Raw genomic sequence first — 20,331 nt, 5'->3', positions numbered from 1 at the left:
TTTTATCTATTTTTTCCGTTTAGGTGGCAGAATTTTTAGGCTCATCTCGGCTTCAGAGTTATGGCAAAGGAGAAGATGATACTATGGAAGAACCTTATGAGCTGAAGCTACTGAAGCAGCAGATCAAGCAAGAATTCCGACGAGGAACTGAGGGACTCGAACACTTGACTGGTCTGGGCTTACCACAATATCTCCCCAGTGACAGCAATTTTCGCCATTTCCCTAAAGGAGAGAAATATAGCATTGGCAGGCTCACCCTTGAAAAACAGGCTGCAAAACAACTCCCAGCGGCTATGCTTTACCAGAAACAGATGAAGAACAAAAAGGCCCTTATAGACCCTAAGGCCATCACAAAATTTTCCCCAATTCAGGAGAGTAGGGACCTTGAGCCTGAATATGGTAGCTACATGGGATCTGGAGCGTCCTCTGTGTCCAGTCTGGCTGCTAGAGCTAGGCTACTTCAGGATGAGATTACATTTGGGCTAAGAAAAAACTTGTCTGAGCAACAAAAATATTTAGGCTCCTCCTTAGGGGCCAACCTGTCTGGTTCTCTTAATCTTGGTCAGTCTCTTGGACTTGGCTCTACTATCAGGGCAACTGCCCATGATGATGGCACCTACCCAAGTGGTACCCGTTCTCGCCCCTCCTCCCGACCCTCTTCAGTCTATGGTTTGGATCTATCTATTAAACGGGATCTGTCCAGTTCTTCATTAAGACTTAAATCAGAGGGAGAGGTTCTAGATGCAGCGTTTGCCCCTGGGGTAGCCAGAGCAAAACCCACTAGTTTACCTATAAGCCAAAGCCGTGGACGCATCCCCATTGTTGCTCAGAACTCAGAGGAGGAAAGTCCTCTGAGTCCAGTGGGGCAACCAATGGGTATGGCTAGAGCTTCAGCTGGTCCTCTCCCTCCCATTTCTGCTGACTCCAGGGACCAATTTGGGTCAAGCCATTCCCTCCCAGAGGTACAGCAACATATGAGAGAGGAATCTCGGACTCGTGGCTATGATCGAGACATCGCATTCATCATGGATGACTTGCAAGGTGCCATGTCTGACAGTGAAGGTAAATGGAGCCTAAGACTGCTTCAACAATTTGACCATATCGACGTGCTTATCATGCATGCTAATACTGAGTGGTCATATTGACTTTCTGGATTAACTGTTTCTTTCTCAGTTATCAGTGCTCCAGATAATTATTGTTGTCTGTTACAATATTTCCCTCTGTCACGATAAATGTAAAGTCACAATTTTGCATGATTTTTCCTTTCTTTTAATTATTGTGGTCAGCGATACATAACACTCTTTGTTTATGTATGCCACGTCTATCCATGCTTTTCTGTGTCATTTCATCAGCTTGATGTTTGTTTGTTTTTTTCAGTTTAATTTATTCAATGTCCTTACTTATTCTTAGACCCAAACAGTTCTAAAAATGTTAAATTAGATCCTCTCTAGAATCTATGTTATCTGTTTATGAACTACAAAGAGATATGCTAAGCAAACATACTGCTCACAATGCAGCTGCCTTATTTTTTGTATAAATTTCATTAAAAATCTGAGCAATATTGAACAGCCTACACTGGAGCCCTTTTTCAGTGGCACAGAAAACTTATAGAAAAAGAAATACATACATTTTTAAGGTTCTTCCTTTAGTTTTGCTCGAAAACAACAGCAGTAAGTTTAAAAGAGTACTGCTGAATCATGGTGATATACATGTTCTGCAGATTCTACAGGTATTTTTGTTTCATTCTAACTAAATTGCTAAGCCAGTGCCAGGCCAATTTAGACATTTCCAAATGGATGGTTTATATAGATCAAAAAAGATGTAATGCAGTAGCTTTCTATAAAGCCGATGTTGTTGTGTATACTTAAAGAAAATTGTGTCAACTGTGTTAAGCGTTGATTCTGTAATCTTTCAGTTTCTAATCTGGTCTTATTTTCATCCTTGCATGTACATCTGTTTTCCATTTTCATCTTAATAAAATTAATGTTTTCTGCTTGTTGGTTGTTGCTGTGGATGTCTCCTTGTGGTGTGAGATGTCTGTGTTCCCCGGTGATTCACAGCAGATATTGACATGCACTGTTTCCATTTCCATAAGAATGGGACTGGTAGTGTTCCATTAGTTTAGGTAAATCCAGTGCCTTTATAATTATTTATCTTTTATTTGGTAAGTATCTTGTATATGAAGTAGCATTAAAAAGCACAGGGTCTGATGTAATTGTCAGATAGTGCCAACGAACAAGAATATCTTCCGCAACTTTAGCTTTGTTTCAAGGCCAATTTTGAGGAATCAATGTAAATACATTCTTGTTGAGACAGAAGCATTTGTCTTGACCTTACATAAAAGTGTTCATCTGCCTCAATTGCAGCACAAAGTGAGTCCATGTTGGCTTTGAACAGAGATGATGCCAGAATCTTTCATGAAAGTATCAGACACGGTAGAGTATCTTACAGCATAGTTAAAGTTACTGCCTCTCATGATAATGTGGCTCAATCTTGATATGGCTTTCCCTCCTAAAGAAACATCTTATATGTTTTGTTTGGGGGGTTTTTTCATAGTGCTTCTGCTTAAATTTGTGATCTGTCTGTCAGGCTAGTAAATGCAGTAAAGCATGCATCTCTTACTATTGCTTTTAGTGCATGTGCTGAATTTTAGCCTACTTGCAGTACAAATCTTAGTCTTAGCACTCTACTTCCTGTAGCTTGATAGAAGAATGAACATATGTTGAACAAATTTCTTAAAAACATATATAACTTTGTACCACAGCTGGAGGCCCAAACTGGAATATAGAAGGTGAGACGGCATCGCAATTCTCATGTAGTTACTTAGAGACTGTATGCCTCCATGCCGCATATCATGAATGGTTCACTTCTCTGGCTGAGTTTGTAAACATACCAGATTCATTCTGGAATGACCCACCTCACAATCGTATACAATACATATCATTTAGTGACTCTTGTAGTTGACATGTCAGTTCCATGCTGGTATGAACCCCATCTTAATGACACTCGATATCTTTTATGTGTTATACACTGCAGAGACTTAATTTATGTGTCATTCAGGAATGTTTGCACTGTGGTTTTGTAAACATATCAGACCCATTTCCAATATTCATGTCCATGCACTAAAATAAATGTGTGTTGTGCATAAGTGTTACCAAAAACATGCAGATTCACAGCACAAAGTATTTTAAGATCTTCTATAGAATTCTGAAAACCAATGCTGCCATCATATACCGATTTGTTCAAGATCTAATGCTTTCAAGATATTTACAAGATATGTAGCAGTCTATTTTCTGTTTGTGGGCTTGGCTCGCCAATACATAGAAAATTCTATCTTTGTTTGGATTCTTTTACATTTAACACCAAAACAGTATTTCAAAGTTGAGATATTACTATAGCTTTCAATATTTTGATTATTTTTGCTCTTAAAGGTATGATTTAGAATTGTGATGGTAAAATAGAGCACGAGACTGTCAGTATCTTCCAGTCGTTACTTATAAATGAAGATGGTTTGGGGGAGACTTCCAGTACACAGTGCTGTAAAATAATACATAGAAAATAAAACGTTCCAAACATTTAAAGCATATCAATTTTTATCAAACTTGAAATTATTCATACACCATTTAGTATTTTTAGTAGCCATCTGATCTCACACTTGTGGATAGGATGGAGCAGAGTTTCTGTTTCTTTGCTTTCACCTATCCAGTCAGGACAGATCAGAGATCTTCCTGCCTTTTAGAAAATCTGGGTGGATGTGTGACAATTATTCTTAAATACAAAAAAAGAGATTGCTTGATTCTATGCTGAAAGCTTCTAGTCCCTATTTTCATGCATAGATTTTAATGCGATCCTTTCCTTGTCTAGCCTACCACCTGAGAAGAGAGGACACAGATTGGTTTGATAAGCCAAGAGAAGGGCATCCTCAGAGCGGGAGTGTTTCAGACAGGAGACAGGTGCGATTCAAGCTAATAATATTCAGCTTGGTCCTTTTTTTTCCACTCCATGTTTATTTTTGGTTTTAATATGTAAACCCGGAATGTTTTCTGCTTACAAACATGCTTCTTTTAATCCTGTGAATTTTCAGATGAAACTCATGCCTTATGCCTTCCCTCACACTCGCATCAAGCTTAAGAGAGACATGAAGGACTCCAGTGTGTCAGGTATAAAACTATTACAAAATGCAGACATACAGTTATCGTACAACCATAAAAAAATCACAAAGATTGTCTATTTCTGTTTTTGTAATTAGGATTTGTATCCCTATTTTTACCGTTTAGGTAATGGACTTGGCATCCGTGTGGTAGGTGGTAAGGAGATTCCAGGGAGTCGTGGAGAGATCGGAGCGTACATTGCCAAGGTCATCCCTGGTGGGGTGGCAGAACAAACGGGGAAAGTTGTGGAGGGTAAGAGCAGAATGAAAAAGATTCTCAAGGCTCAGGAGAGTCATGATCACAGTGCTTTTTAAGTGTTGATGATTTTAGGGCCGTTTACGCCTTCAGTAAAAATTCATGCCTAAATCACTCCAGATGGAGTTGTGACAGGCGGCTGTAGCCTACTGTGTGTTGGTTTGTCATGTGTCTTTCCTCAACACATCACGCGCAAACACACCCTCCACATCAGTGGGCTGTGTTAGTCATTAGACTATATTTAGCATCCCTGTAAACATACAGATACAGATAGACAGGCAAGCACAGATAAACACACGCACACACACACACAGTGAATTACCATGCAACAATCCCTGCTCAATTTGTTCTTGTAGTTTCTGGAATTTCAAATAATTGATGCTCTAATCTTTGTTTAGAAAGAGAAGCGCCTGAGTACTGATTGCAGTTCCACCAGTAGTTTTAATGAGATAATTGGTTCTAGCTTCTTATTCCATTTAATTCTGATATAGCTTACTCCCTTTTTGTCTTGCTGAACAAGAAAAAAAAATTTTTTTTAAAAAGGCAAGACAGTAGGTTGGCTGGTTTACTTTCAAGCGTGTGCTGTATGCTATGCATATGTTTATGTTCTGTTGAAAGAAACTGGCAGCAGAACATGCCTTTAGGTGCAGTGTGAAATAAAGTGGGGGAGGATACAGATTATACACAGAGAACAGAGGGAATAATCTAAGAAGAAATACTGGCTCATGCATGAGGATACGCACTTATTAATGTGAGCCTTTATTGTCACAGCAGCTGGTGAGTTGCTTCGTAAGCAGAAGTCTAATCTGAAGACCAGGTTTCAGTTGTGTAAGTGAGGCCTCATATTTCTTTGGCCCTGGGTGGAAAAATTGAGTTTGCTGTGATTTGTTTTGTGTATTACATCATAAATATGCAAATATTAGTGGTTATTTCTTGTGCTGTTGCTGTGTTTTTACTTCTAATATGCTATTTTTTCTACATTATTCTTTGTGAGAAACAAAACATCTAATATAATCATCGGCAAAACTCTTCTTTCTTGCTTTTGTGCTGGGTGTTGTTCCAACAATGGAACAAAGCCAATGCATAAACCCAACTGAGAATAAAGAAGAATGAAGACAGAGTTAATTCAGTTGAAGAGCTGTTTGCTATTACTATTGTTCTGTGAGCATGAAAACTGCACTCTCTGTTCTAACACGTTTCATGTATAGAGATGAGGGGTAGTCACTCATTTTGCATGCTGGCCTTCATCGTATTACAGGAATGCAGGTGTTGGAGTGGAATGGAGTCCCTCTAACGGGAAAGACTTATGAGGAAGTGCAGTCTATTATGGGCCAGACATGTGCAGAGGCGGAGCTTTGTGTGAGACTGTGAGTAACATCTGTCACCATTTATCCCTCTATCCCACTGAAACTCCTACATGTTTAGTCACAAAATGGTGACTCTGCAGCCATGAACACCTTCTCTCGTCTTTCCTTCCCCTTCTGTTCGTCCCACACCCCTTCATCTGCCAAATATCCACTCTGTGACTGATTACTCCTACAACGCACTGGTTGTTATTCCATTATAAATTCCCTGTATGGATCCAAACAGCGACCTAAACATGCTGTCTGACCCTGAGCACCCACAAGCCCTGGAGCACCATGTCCAGCTTAAGGCTGGTATGTACGAGAATTTGTTGCTACGTCTGCATGCGTGCATGCGCCTGCGTACATGTTTGACATAAATAAAATGTGAGTCACTATATACACTCGTCTCTGTAGGTGGACAGCGTTCCCCCGGTGTGGATCCTAAGCAGTTAGCTGCAGAATTGCAGAAGGTGTCCCAGCAGCAAGCACCTTGTATGGCTGGAGTAGGAGCTGGGGGATTGGGGGTCCTGTCTGCACTAGAGCGCTCTGCCCTCCTCCACTCTGGTACTGGATCGGCTGCCTCCAGTGGGGTGCCAAGCCCTGGCCAGCCTGCATCCCCTGCAATAAGCAAGAAGCAGCGACACAAGGTAATGGATTTCATCCATTAAAATTCTTTTTAGTGGCTTACCTCACACACATTCTTATTCAAATTAGTCTTTTGTTGACATTTCTGTGAAATGTGTTTGCTTTAAATAAATGAAGTGAAGACCGCAGGCAAGTTCAGCCAGGCAACTCGAGCTGCACTGCATCAGACAAATGAAACATTCTCCTTAAATCATATACCAAACACAACCTCTCATCTGGGCATTCTATTTAAGAGTCTGGGTTTCTCGTCTCTCCCTCTGCACAGAGCAGCTGGCTGCTTCGACCATCCTAGCATCCGCATGTAGGGTCAAGGGGGATAATTACCTATCAAACCCCAAATTCGCAGTCTGATGCTGCAATAAAGAACTCATTTTGAACACGAGATGTCTGACTAAACTAACTAATGGTGTCACACTACACCGACAGACTTTCCTTTCTAACACACCGATCAGATAGTCAGTGTCCCCCACAACGTGCATACGTTCAATGAAAAATGTTAATATCTATTCTACAAGGGCACCTCTTTCACCAGTACTCTATTAATATATACTTCAACTTAATCCCAGGTTAATGGCTAAAGTCTGTTATTGTGGGCCAGACAAATTTGTTTGCCAAATCATTAAACTATCAATCTAGAACCACTCCACCTCCTGACCTCTCTGTTTTTGTTCTATTTTTTTTAGCAAACAGAGATGATGAAGATGCCTCATCCCATCACAGGAGAAATTCAGGTTAAAACACACACACATGCAAACAAACATTAAGAAAATATCACTATTTACCCCCAACAACATAAAGATGGACCCCTGTAGTTTCTCTCATAGAGCCTCCTCTACACTCTGTTTCAAACAGCTCCAGATCAACTATGACAGAAATCTAGGAAATCTTATTGTCCACGTCCTGCAAGCTAGAAACCTGGCCCCAAGGGATAATGATGGCTACTCTGACCCTTTTGTGAAGGTCTACCTTTTACCTGGGAGAGGGTGAGCTTTTAGCATTTTAGTGCTAACTAATATGTGTTCTGTGTCTGCTTTTCTGCCTTTGTGTCTGTTTTGTTTTCTCTCTCCCTGTTTTTTTTTCCTGACTTTGTACTGACTTTGCTGTATCCCACTGACTAACGTCTTAAGTTTGTGTGAGAAAATGGTATAGGACATGATGATATGAGGCAGTCATTTCTGCAGTAATTTGATTCGATTTGCTTTAGTCTATAAATAAATAAAGTGAGTTGTGTTAGACTTTACATAAAGCTGTAAGAGGCGGCCTTTTTCCAAATTGCTGCATTATAATGTATCAAATTAGCTGGCAACAGAGAGTCCACATGGTCAACCTCATCTTCTTACTCTTTCTACTTTTGGCTAAAGTGAGTGCTTTGGTTTTGTCCCTAGGTGAGACTCCTTCTTATCGGTGTCGACTCCACTGTCTTCCTAAGAGCTTGTGAATAGCAAGAGAGAGGATCGATGCAGCCATTATCTCCCTTGTAACAATATCTGCTCTTAGATAATGCCTCCATCAGGCCTGTTTATTAGATTATGCGCTCTCTCCCTCAACCTACACGCTGTATAGGTTAAAAATGTAAGCTCGTTGGGAGCACCTTTGTACTGCTGCTTTATTGCAAGAATATATTTGAAATGCATCTGTCTGACATTAGCAAAAGAGTTCACAGCCGCAGTGTCTCAACAAAAGGTCAGAGTAGTGAATTTCTCATTCACCTGTGAGCCAGTAATCACTGTGAGGCTTTTTGGTCTTGAGTCATATCTACTGTGTAGGCACAAAAACAGTGATTTACCCTCAAGAGAATATTGATTGCCTCAGCTCTCTATCCTTTACTGCCTTTTCTTTGAGCTCTTTGAGCTTCTCTGACTGTTATTTTGTATTTTTGCTTTTCTTGTTTGTGATATATGCCCTCCTCTTCCTCTTCTGGACTCCCTCAGCCAAGTCATGGTTGTCCAGAATGCAAGGTAGTGTGGTGCTAATCTTTGTTTTTAGTTGGTGTTATGTTTTTATTTGTGTAATTTACCCATCCAAAGTGGTTTTCCATCCTTTTATTGTGGCCTTTGTTGTTCGTCCAATTATCTGCTCTATTTCACAATGTTTAAGAGCACTTCTGCCATTACATTTTCTCTCCATGCCTCTGACTTTGAACTCTCCTCAGCTTCTATCTCTGTACTCATTTGAAAAAAAAATTAAAAGCATCTTACTCAGAGCAGACAATTAACAAAAATATTTCAGTTTGTTTGCAATCTTTCTGGTGCCTCCAAATAAGGATATTGACCATTTTCCAAGCAGCATCTATTCAGCCCATTTACTGAGCATTGCAGTTTTGTGAATGTTGCCATGGGATCAAGCAGTGGAGAGATTTTTAATAATGTATTATTAACAACCAATCATTCTGAATGTCATGAATTATCAGTGCTGATAACAAGAGAAGGACCAAGTATGCCCAGAAGACCATGAACCCAGAATGGAATCAGACTGTCATCTACAAGAACATTCATCTGGAGCAGGTACTGTGCAGACCCTCTCTTCCTGTCCCACACTAAAACGCACATGCACACAAACATCTTCCCACAGTCACTCTTGTGTAGTTACTGTATTTGTTGTGATCCACTTTGGGCAATGTGGAAGCCTCAGCGTCTTATACGACACTTAGAATTCCGTCCTCATGCTCTCTCCCTCGGGCTGTTTTCAGTATCCTCCATGCAGCCTCTTATCAGCACTAGCAAACCTCAAGTTAACAACCGACATTCTTGCTCTTACAGTGTCAATACAGACACTTTAACTGCATGCCTTTTTAGCAAAAAGAGTAATAGAAGAGTGTTAGGTAATCATGCCCATGTGTGCTCATCTGTGACTGCTAGAGGTATATATGGTTGCTTGTGTTTATTCTTAGCCATCTGTGTTTGCTTGTGTTGTTTGTGACAGACACCACCATCGTCTTACCACAGCCTTAAAAAAAAAATCTGCAGCGCATACTTATATAAGTATATCTGTATATGTTATGTCCTCCAACATGCTTCCGAGTGTTTCTATACACGTCCACGTATTTGCACACATGCATTTAACAACTCGTGATTTCCTTGCTGATTAAATTACCCCCTCATTAGCATTCATGGCTGCACTCATTTAGGCACGACTCATTCAGTGTACACGAGCTCGTTTCTTTTGTCCTTCATCCACCCACATTCGCACAGACAAACAAGCTCACACCTCACACATTTTGTTCCCTCGCACGATCGCCTCAACGCCTCACCATAATCTGTGACCCTCTCTTTACTTATTTTTTCTTTCTTTGAAGCTGAAGAAAAAAACGCTGGAGGTGACAGTGTGGGACTATGACAGGTCCTCCTCCAATGACTTCCTTGGAGAAGTAAGTGACTTGTGAAGCCGAGTCTGCCATCTGACAATGTGAAATTTAGCTCACTTTTTCTTTTTCTTTTTTACCAATTTACCTCATTAAAGTGGTTTTTGCTATTTTATTTTATTTTATGTTGGTTTATTTTTATTGTTTTATTGGTGGACCTGCGTTTCTTAACTTAACTCTCTGGTCAGACAAACACCAAATTTAAACTTGGCTTCTATAACTATATATATTAAATTCCTATTTATTTTGTACTGTCTCACTCTTTCTCTCTTTTATTTTCTCTTATTGTCACTCAGGTACTGATTGACTTGTCAAATACCACCCAGCTGGACAACACTCCTCGCTGGCTGCCTTTGAAAGAGCAGAGTGAAAGCATTGAACACAGCAGAGCCCACCATGCTGCCCAAGGTCCGTCAGGGTCTGGGTCAAGTCAGGGACATGGCCAGGGCCAGGGCCACATTTCAGGTTCTGGACAGGGGTATGGAATGGGTCAGAGTCTAGCACCAGGGCAGGGAGATGGGAGTCATGATTCACCTAAAAACTCTGTAATCAAGAGCAGAAGCCATGGAATCTTTCCTGATCCAGCTAAAGGTAAAGAATCACCTCATTCTTACAGTTAATGATTGCTAAATATCAATTAATTCCATATAAGTAGTTTTAAGCAATAAATAATATTAATATTCTTGGCAGGTATTCATAACCATACCTTGAACACTGTAAATACATACATATCAGTACTGCATGGAACAATCAGATGACTGTGAAATATTATTTGCACCTGAGAGGGGTTGGTTTATTTACAGTGTCTTGCAAAAGTATCCGGCCCCCTTGAACCGAATACTCTTGCAAGCCACTGTATTTTGCAGTTTTCTCTTTGGCACTTGTAACCATTCATTTAATATTCCTTTAGACATGCAAATGATGCCTTTGGAAAAGTCACACAGTAGCCCAGGCAGTTCCAAGTCTTCCTCCGACGGCCAACTACGTTCCCATGGCCCTTCCCGAAGCCAAAGCAAGAGCAGTGTCACTCAGGCCCACCTTGAGGATGCTGGAATAGCAATTGCTGCTGCTGAAGCTGCCGTGCAACAATCCTGCCTGCAACCAAGTAAATCCTTCCCCTACCCCTGATAAACCACCTTCGAAATGCACCTTTTCCCCTTGCATGCAAGCTTTGTAGAGATTGTTTGATAAAGCCTTGAATTGCTCTGCATTCATCTCCTTAACAGTTTACCTTGCCTTCTGCTCATCTCATCTTGCTTTTCTGCCAGCACAAAGTCACAGTGATCTATCTCATTAATATAACTGTTAAGCAAAAAGCAAGGCAGATAAAGAATCAAATAAGTACACAAATAAAAATAAACTTGCTGTGAAATCCTATTTAATACACTATGTAATTCTAAAATCTTATTTTTAGAGATGGGGCTCATTCAGTTTACTAAATTGTTATGTGTTGTTTCTGATATTTTTCACCAGTTTAATATTTTGGCTTTCTCTTTGGGCATCTTAAATAGTTAATTAAATGGGATAATAGTTTAAGAAACTACAAACATAATTAATGGATTATTTTAACTTGTAGTATTAGTATTATTAGCTAAATTAGAAATCCAGACCCCTCTGTTTCTACATGGAGTGTGCATGTGCCAATCCCAAGCATATGGTTTCTACAGAACCCCGGTGTGGAGATCTCCAACCCCAGTACAGAAACCAAGCTAGGATGGCAATCCCTTACATGTTGTATGTTCTACTGTGTTAACATGACTTAAACAACATCCATTACCTGTGTATAATCCTCAATGTGATATCCTCAAAATGAACTCTAATGGTCTACTTCTTTACAAAGGAAAGTAAACTCATTGTTGGAGGTTTTTATACGCATGCAACTGTAGATTCCCTAGCTATTATTTCCTGGCCACAGAATATTTTGTGGAGCTGCAATATTGCTGTGTATGTGCATGTGTGTGTCACAAGAATTAACCCCTAGAAAAGCACACACAGAGGCAGACACAGGTATGGCACACAGTCTTCTCGCCCTGCACAGTCCTTCCCTATTCCTCCCACCTAAAACAAAGGGGGCACAAATGACCCAGTCAAACCTGGAAACACAGAAACACCAAGAGGTTTCAAAAGTCAACAGGAGGTTCACGCTGCACTCACCAGCCAGTGAGTGTAAAGCGGTCAGCTAACCATGAGGGAAGCAGAAATGTCAAGGGAAGGTGAGGCAACATAGGAAAAATGTACTCTATAAATATATAAATAAATCATATTAATCAACAACTAAAAAAACTACTACTAATAATAATTATTATAATTAAATAATTAAAACTAAGCCTTCCAAATAAATGAATGTGTAAATATTGATATTTCTGTTGTAATTATTTTCTGTATGTAGCACTATGAATGTCTGGAAATGCACATATTCATTTTATATATTATTTCATTATTTATATATTTATTTTGTGTCGCTTTTATTATCGAATGATTTTGTTTTCATTAGGAACAGAATGAGTAATTATTGCATTTCAGTAACAGACTGTGCTTCAAACACATTGTGGTCACACATCATCTTTCAAAAATACACCGAAAGTCACCGAATGTGTTTCAACAGTAATCTTCACATATTTTCCCAAGTTCTTTCTTACTGCAAAAGCATAACAGAAACCAGCCAGAGCCAAGAAAGAATATTTAATTGTATGAACAAACTGCCATGCCATGTCCTACAGTGAATTAATCTTATTTTTTTCTCATTAAATTTAGTGACCTTCATTTAGTTCTAATGTAGGGATTTGCTTCGTATTACAGAGATTTTACACAGCACTGTTACGTAAATGCAAGGAGATGCTGACATTTACAGTGATGCCCTGTTATGTGATGCTTAGTCAAAGTTGTCAAAGTTATGTGTGATGGAGAGTGCCTCTGTCAATGAGTGATAGCTGGGTGTGTGTTTTGTTACATACAGCACATGTCTTGGGCACCCATGCATGTGTGGTAAAAGCTGGGTCGTTTAACATTCTCTGTTTGTTTGTTTTTTATGCAAGTCATTTATTTTGAAGGAAAAAACTGAGTGATTGATTTCCTCAGTATCACACTCAGTATTGCCACCCACAGGACCAGGACACCGGCTGAGTGATGTTTCAGGGTCAGTGGTACTATCTGCCCCGAGCCTGGTTGGAGACGCTTATGGAGGTCTGGATAGTGAAGATGGAGCAGGCACAGGAGTGGACAGTGCCATTTTCCAAGTGCCACGGATGTAAGACTGTTTGTAGCTCCATGCAAGCATATTATGCATTAACGGTTGTTAATGTATATGTCATGTTATACTCTTTTAAATGTATAAAACAGTGTTCATAAATTCATTTGTTCTGTTTTTTTTTTGTTTTTTCTCACAGCGGTAAGACTATTCCTAATGGCACAGACAAAAACCAACTTGAGACTGCAGAAAATGAAGGCAAGCTCTAGAAATGTCACGTTTTCAAATGTTTGCTTTCTTGGTCAGAGGGCTCCCCCTGTTGAGTGTTTTGTGCAATGGTGGTTTTGTTGTATTTTTTTTTTCAATTTCTTTGTAACCAAGCCACCTAATTAACTGCCTCTAAATGGTGTTGCTAATGTCATTATTAAGTTGCGAGGTCAAATTGTCAGCTAAGTGCTTATTGTCAATGAACAATATTAACCCGAATAATAACTTACTGCACGGCTTGAGAGAAGTGGTTGCCATGCTGTCCCACAACTGCTGTTATATCTACATTTCATGTAGCTCAGGTGTCACGATGCCTCCCTTCCCTCTCTAGTTTCAATTTGTTACAAAGAGCAGAGGGTCATTTTAGGGTATAGCCTGGCAGCTGTTACAATGATGAAGGTCGGGAGGTCATTTCCATGGTGCCTGACAACTAATTTACCAAGTTTAAATCAGCTTGTCTTGTAAAATTCTTAATTATTTCAGGACATGTAGAACTGGTGAGATACACGTGAAACTTTGGCGATATATTCCCTGATGTGATTTTGATTTTGCTCTTTCTGTTTCGTGTTAGCTGGTAAAACACAAGTAATGGGGGAGATCAAGGTTGCTCTCAAGAAGGAGGTGAAAACAGAAGGGGACCAACTGGTCTTGGAGATCCTTCAGTGCAGAAACATCACTTACAAGTTCAAAAGCCCAGACCACCTGCCAGGTGTGGAACCAATCAGTACTGATGTACATGCATTTTGATTTTTTAATCTCAATAGTCCTCTTTTTATGAATTCATATTATTATTTATCCAACTTGCATCCAGATCTGTATGTGAAGTTGTATGTGGTGAATGTGGCCACCCAGAAGAGGATCATTAAGAAGAAGACGAGAATTTGTCGACATGATAGAGAGCCTTCTTTCAATGAGACCTTCAGATTCCCCCTAAACCCAACTGGACACTCCATACAGGTAGTGTACAACAGGCACCTAAATAACTTTCAGACCCCTGCTAATTGTCAAATACGATGAGTCAATAAAACTTAATAAATCATGATTGTGTTAGAGTCTGGACAATAAAGGCTATTTATGACTGATACCAATATTTGGTGATTTAAAAATCCAATATACTTGGCAATATTCTGTTGGGGTTTTTTTCTTTCAGACACACAAAACATAAATAGATTTCCCTAATATTTGTTATGCGTATTGACAAGGAGTCACAAATATCCCATAATATGAGAGTGTTGTTTAAAAATAATCTTATTTTATTATTACAACCAGTTGTGGATGACTAGTTTACACTCTTCCCAACTTTTTTTGTTGCGATGAGTGAGAGACTAGGCTGGTTAAGCACGAGGACACAGTGAGTATTTAGAAAAAAGTGGGTTTACCCCCCAAAATTGTAAAAAAAAATAAAAAATACAAAAATACAAAATGAACTAATAATACAGGGCCTTTAAAAGAAGTCAAATGAATAGAAAAAAACTTAATCCAAAAACAGCAACTTGACATATCTCCAGATTAACTACTCAGCAAACAAAACTGAGCTAACTGCAAGAACCAAAGGGGACTTAAATACTGGCTGATCAGGCCAAGTTGATACATAAGGGGAACACAAATCCTAACAAATTATCTAACACCAAACAAACAAAGCAACACTTAGTTTAATAATTACTTCAAATCAAAAATACCCAGCAGAAGGCTAAACAAGTCACTTATGCACATCTATGGGTGGCAAGAGCTGCACTTGGTATGGCCCAATCAGCACTTCAATATATAACACAGCCCAACTGCAGAGGTGTGTGGCTGCAGGTGCGGCCATAAGGCCGTGTTTGTAGTGTTCCAAACATAGGGAAGTTGCAGAGTTTCCTCTGGTACTTACAACGTGGTTAAAAGCTGTAAATAGCTCATATGGGCTCTAAAATTTCCAGGTCTATAAAATGCATTAAATTTTAGACTTATAGATATACTTGTAACAATCTGCTTGCAACTATTAATAATCATACTGAATAACATGCACTTTTTGAGCTGGCAAAGCACATATAGATAACTTACTGACAAATTCTCTTTGTCTTTCTCATGCATTCCCAGCTTTTCTTGGTGTCTAATGGAGGGAAGTTCATGAAGAAAACCTTGATAGGTGAAGCCTACATCTGGCTTGACAAGGTGGACATGAGGAAGAGAGTGGTCAGCTGGCACAAGCTGTTCGTCAGTTCCACTCAGACCAACCCCTGAACACCACACCAAAAAGATCCAGATGCAGCAGATCAGCCAACACTAAATGCAAAGTGCATAGTTCAGAGATGTGACAAAAAAAATGAATAAGAGAATGAGAATAAGAGCAAAGAAAAAAGATTCCTTTAATTCGTTGCTTCGGTTTATAAATCATAAAATAAAGGTTTATTATGTGCTACTAACATTGCAATTATATCAGTCCAACACTGCCAGCACATTTCCACCTCTTCCCATTTCAAGTCTCTGCTGGTTTTGGATTTAACATGCAAACATAAAAAGCTGGCACTGATAGACACTCAGCAGCAATATGGCTTTGAGGGCAGTGACGTCTTTCTTACCACAGTTCTATTTCCATAATCCACATGAGACGCCGAGATGTGATTCTGCACTACTGAACAAACATATCTAACAAAGGGAAAGATGAAAAACAGAATCATGGAATTCATTTTATTTCCTTCATATGAGAGACGTGGTTGTGCTACGATCGTGATGTGTGTGGATTTAAGTGGTCTTGGAATATTAACTGATGAAGAAATGCATACATTTTTTGTACAATATTCTTTCAGTTTCATTGAAAAAGGAAAAAAAAAAACACAATAAAGAGCTTATGTAGGCCTGAGTCAGACAGTTGACCTTTGCTGTGGGATGAGGATTAAATGTACAGCACTTCTGATTGTAGATATCCCACATGCAAATATAAGAGCATATCAGAGAATCACATTGTACAGTGTGACGTTTATATAGTATACACAGATATCAGATGCAGAATATATCTAAATATAATATACAGTATAAGAGTTGTTCTCTTGTCACTAGATTATATATACAAATATATATAATATGGGACAGATACACAGACTTGTTAGATTGAGGCTGTGAGTGGCGCACTGACAATCCAGTAATCTATGGTGTAGGCAGTCACAATAACTATTATGTGAATGTGGACCTATGTGAGCTCAAGGATGTTAATAATCATGTTCAGTAGCTCCCTTGGTTCTCTGATCACACTAATGCACCACTATATCGAACAGGGCTGTGACAGAATAAAAATAAAATCCAAGGTCAATGACAACCTCTAGTGGCTGATTACTATTTTACTAGCATGATATTGTTAGGAAAGATTAGAATTAAAATTTAAATTAACAATGAACAGCATCTGCTGTGTTGAATGTTACAACTGTGGAAGGTGAGTTTCACACATCCGTCTCAAGTGTACAACATTTTGCTTTAAGATTGTTATAGTGGCTCAGATTTTGCTAATATTTCCTTCTGTGTAGTCCATCGTCAGACATGTAATTCATACAATATGTGTCAAAATCCTCTGTAGATCTGCAACTGTCATTACTTCAGTATGACAGCCCTGCTGTCTCTGTGTTAGTAAGTCCCTCTGGTCTGAGTTTTCCCTGAAAATTATTTCAAAAGGAAGAAAAAAAAATGCTTTACCATTCAAACGTCAAGGTTCTTTTGTGTGTCTGGCTGTACTGTAAAACACTTAACTATTTTGTGTCAGTGACTCCCATTACAACACATTGAACCAGCCTCTTTCACTGCCTGCAACCAAAACACTCAGGCCCACTGGCGTATAGTGATGTATAGGATCAAATGAAAGCATGGGGCCTAGTCTCAGTACTAAGGTGTGAGTAGGTGACCCATGTATTTATCTGTATTCGTCTTACAATGTTTTGTCACCTTTACCTGTACAGAATGAAAAATTGACCCTCAGAACTACTGTTAGTGTGTTTAGGCACATCACAAAGCCAATGCAACTATTTATAATATATCACTGGAGACTACAAACATAGAGCAAGATGTCACTTATCGCCTATAATAATTACAAAGTAAAACAAACAAGCAAACAAAAAAGAGAGTATAGTGAGGAAGAAAACAAGGTTAATTTTTCAATGCTGACAATTATTTTGTTGTGCCAACCGTGATTTATGTTTAAATTCTTAACAGTTATATTTCTTTTTTACATTCCAGATCCATTGTTTCATTTGAAGTAATTCTATGCAACATATACGTTTGAATGCATTTGTGTTTTTGGAATTAAAATGTTTTAACTGTGAACATATGTTCTCAAAATAACTGTAAGAAAATAACTTTAATTTGTACATCGATGAAAGAAAATATGAAATACTCTGATTTTTTTACTGATTTTAATATATATTGACGTTAACGGCTGTTAACATCTACATGGATCTTGTGCACTTTATTATTGCGTTGTCTCATTTGTTCCATCATGACATGCGGGATTACGTGTTTTGTGTTTATGCACTGAAATGAACTGAGTCATGGTGTATGTGATGGCAGGAAATATTGTGGTGTGCATTTTGTATCTATGTGGAAAAAGAAAAAACATGCAGACACACTGGGGTTCCTAAACGTAATGCACAATGTGGGGGGGGATAAATATCACTCTAAACTGCATCATGCTCTCAGTGTACTTAAAAAAGTTTGTGTACACAGTACAGTAAATTAGACATATTATCTCAATGCTCAGCCTTGACTGTTCAACCCCTGTGTTTCATTAGACTTCACCCGAGCTAAATACTGTTTGTTTAGATCAGCTGTTGCCTGTAATCGTGAATCCATTCATTTGTTGTTGTTCTGAGGGGTGTGAATGTGACTCAAGTTGTTTGACATGTGTACATAAAGTGTTTATTTTCTACAAAGATTGAATGTTTATATTGTTCAAAGTCTGAGCATGTGAGTGTTGAAAAAAAAAATCACAAAAGACATATAATTGTACAGCAGTTCATGTCTATAGCTGTAAAAGGGGAGTTGACTGTGTAATCAAAACCTGTGCTGTCAACCAATGACTATGTGTGCAACTACGTCCCGTAAACTGCTGAAACAACACAAAGGGGGAAAAAAAAATCTACTCAACTTCAATAGTTGTCTAAAACTTTATGTTTTGGATGTTGCATGTTTTGTTGATGGTTTGTCGGTATATTTTGCCTAAAGATTACGTTTAAAAAGAGAGAGAATATGTATAGATTTATCTGTATGCTGAGTGTAAAGAAATATGCTTGTAAAATTGTCTTGTTTTTCACTCAGTGTAAAAACAAAACATATACTGTTATGGTTTTGTGGTTGTACACAGGATGTGTTGAGATATGCAAATCGTGCTGTAAAAAAAATCAGCGTTTCCCCTGAGTCTAAAAGAATAAATATTAAGAAGAGTTATATTGCACATTTGGAGTTGAGCTTTGTTTTGTTAACAGCTTTCTTTATTATTACTTAAAAAATAACTTTTTAAAGTGATAATAGACCTTGCTCTGTTAATTATTTTAAGGAACAAACTCGTTTTCTGTGTTTGGAGCAGCTTAATCATTATTTGTTAATTAGACGTGCCTACGGACACGTGAATTCAACTTCTGACCGTCTGCTCCATGTGGACACTGCAAACTTGGTCTTGAAAGAAAAACCTACATTAAGTATGCACAAACTGACATCCTAGTGCCAAAAACAATTTAAAAAAGGCACCGTGATTCTTTAAAAATTGTTTAGTAGAAGTGAGTTTGGAGTGGAACACATAATCGCTGTACCAATTTGCCGTGCTTGTGATTATGATGTAGACCTATTTTCAACCCATTGTGGTTTATTCTCATCAAACAGATACGAGTTTTGTGTCTATTTTTTCGTTTGTTAAATTTATTTATTTAAATTCTCTCTTTTCTTAGGAGTTGAAAATATTATCACCATCTACACAGCTTTAACATTAGCTAAATATTTGGTGATTGCATATTTTACATAACTTATTACTATGTCAGCAGAAGCTGGAACTGGGATGATGAATGGCTTTGGTAGAGCCTCCTATCCTTTATTTGGCTGTAATTTCAAGGCATGGTCACTGTGAGGCAGAATTGACTCACGTTAACATCTGGGGATGAGCCACTTGGTATCATAGACTGCAGCTCTAAAATTGGAATACTTTATGAATCCCTTAGGAAATGATGTGGTTGCAGCTGCTCCAAGACAGTACAGTAACTGATTAAATTAAATAAAACAGTATAATAAAGTTACAAAAAAAGATAAATATATGATGGACATTTTACTCTAAACTGTATACTGTAAAACTTTATCATTTGTTATTTCTCATTTTCACTCTACATGTGCAAAAGGGTGTGACTATTGCACTGTGTATTATGCATTAGACGGAGGAGTTGTAGCCACATCAGGCAGCACTGATTTCCTGTGTGGTTCAGTTATGGATTTGGGTATTCTCCATCTCTCACTGAACGTGCTTCTGTGATTGGCCAGCACGTCATGGAGTGGGTGGGAGGTACTGTCCAGCATTGACCTTATGACCTTATGACTCATTGAGAGATGCTACTGACCAGCCAATTGGTGGCACGCAGTCTGACGATGTCACATTTTAGTACCTGCTCGGATTGCTTTGAAACTCAGGCAAGCAGGTACTAAAAAAGTACCTGGTACCAGGTACTATGACCTAATGGAAAACCCTGAAAACCATGCTGAGTCAATTGAGTAGGTACTAATGGAAAAGGGGCTATAGTGCTTGCCAGCTGGTCCAGATGTGCATAGACAGAACTGAGCTGGTAGATGATGGCATCCTCAGCTCTGAGGCAAGGCTGGTATGAGACCTGAAAGGTATCCTGACGTGGCCTGACAATAGGTTGGGGACGGGAAAGGATGAGTCTTTCCAGGGTTTTCATGACATGGAAGGTCAGTGCCACAGGCCTGTAACCTTGGGGGCCATTGGGACATGGTGTCTTTGGTACAGGAATGAGACATGACATCGTCCACACCACTGGGACCCTCCAAAGACTTAGATTCATCCTGAACAGTTTATGAAAGACTCCACAAACCTGGGGGCACAGGCCATGAGGACATAGGGCCACACCCTGTCTGGACCAGCAAACTTGCCTGAGC

At 39.0% G+C, this 20,331-nt stretch overlaps 1 protein-coding gene across 1 annotated transcript in view; it reads left to right on the top strand.

Annotated features, from left to right (window-relative positions):
- pclob (piccolo presynaptic cytomatrix protein b) overlaps window positions 1-18,607 on the top strand; it is a 59,812-nt gene extending 41,205 nt beyond the window's left edge. The window contains exons 19-39 of the mRNA XM_085411756.1: window positions 24-1,062; window positions 2,367-2,435; window positions 2,765-2,791; window positions 3,865-3,953; window positions 4,085-4,160; window positions 4,278-4,403; window positions 5,665-5,773; window positions 5,997-6,064; window positions 6,167-6,399; window positions 7,081-7,128; window positions 7,250-7,380; window positions 8,329-8,355; window positions 8,808-8,901; window positions 9,693-9,764; window positions 10,055-10,349; window positions 10,669-10,863; window positions 12,864-13,005; window positions 13,145-13,203; window positions 13,784-13,921; window positions 14,024-14,169; window positions 15,292-18,607. Of these exons, the coding sequence (XP_085267882.1) occupies window positions 24-1,062; window positions 2,367-2,435; window positions 2,765-2,791; window positions 3,865-3,953; window positions 4,085-4,160; window positions 4,278-4,403; window positions 5,665-5,773; window positions 5,997-6,064; window positions 6,167-6,399; window positions 7,081-7,128; window positions 7,250-7,380; window positions 8,329-8,355; window positions 8,808-8,901; window positions 9,693-9,764; window positions 10,055-10,349; window positions 10,669-10,863; window positions 12,864-13,005; window positions 13,145-13,203; window positions 13,784-13,921; window positions 14,024-14,169; window positions 15,292-15,435 (3,327 nt within the window). The 3' untranslated portion in view covers window positions 15,436-18,607. The remainder of the gene's footprint in view (window positions 1-23; window positions 1,063-2,366; window positions 2,436-2,764; window positions 2,792-3,864; window positions 3,954-4,084; window positions 4,161-4,277; window positions 4,404-5,664; window positions 5,774-5,996; window positions 6,065-6,166; window positions 6,400-7,080; window positions 7,129-7,249; window positions 7,381-8,328; window positions 8,356-8,807; window positions 8,902-9,692; window positions 9,765-10,054; window positions 10,350-10,668; window positions 10,864-12,863; window positions 13,006-13,144; window positions 13,204-13,783; window positions 13,922-14,023; window positions 14,170-15,291) is intronic.
- The last annotated feature ends 1,724 nt before the right edge of the window (window positions 18,608-20,331 follow it).

Source organism: Rhamphochromis longiceps, linkage group LG7 (genome assembly GCF_057381845.1).
Source record: "Rhamphochromis longiceps isolate RC_006_pf linkage group LG7, R_longiceps_female_GT1.1, whole genome shotgun sequence".
Taxonomy (NCBI): Eukaryota; Metazoa; Chordata; class Actinopteri; order Cichliformes; family Cichlidae; genus Rhamphochromis; species Rhamphochromis longiceps.
This window is presented reverse-complemented; position numbering and strand designations above follow the sequence as displayed.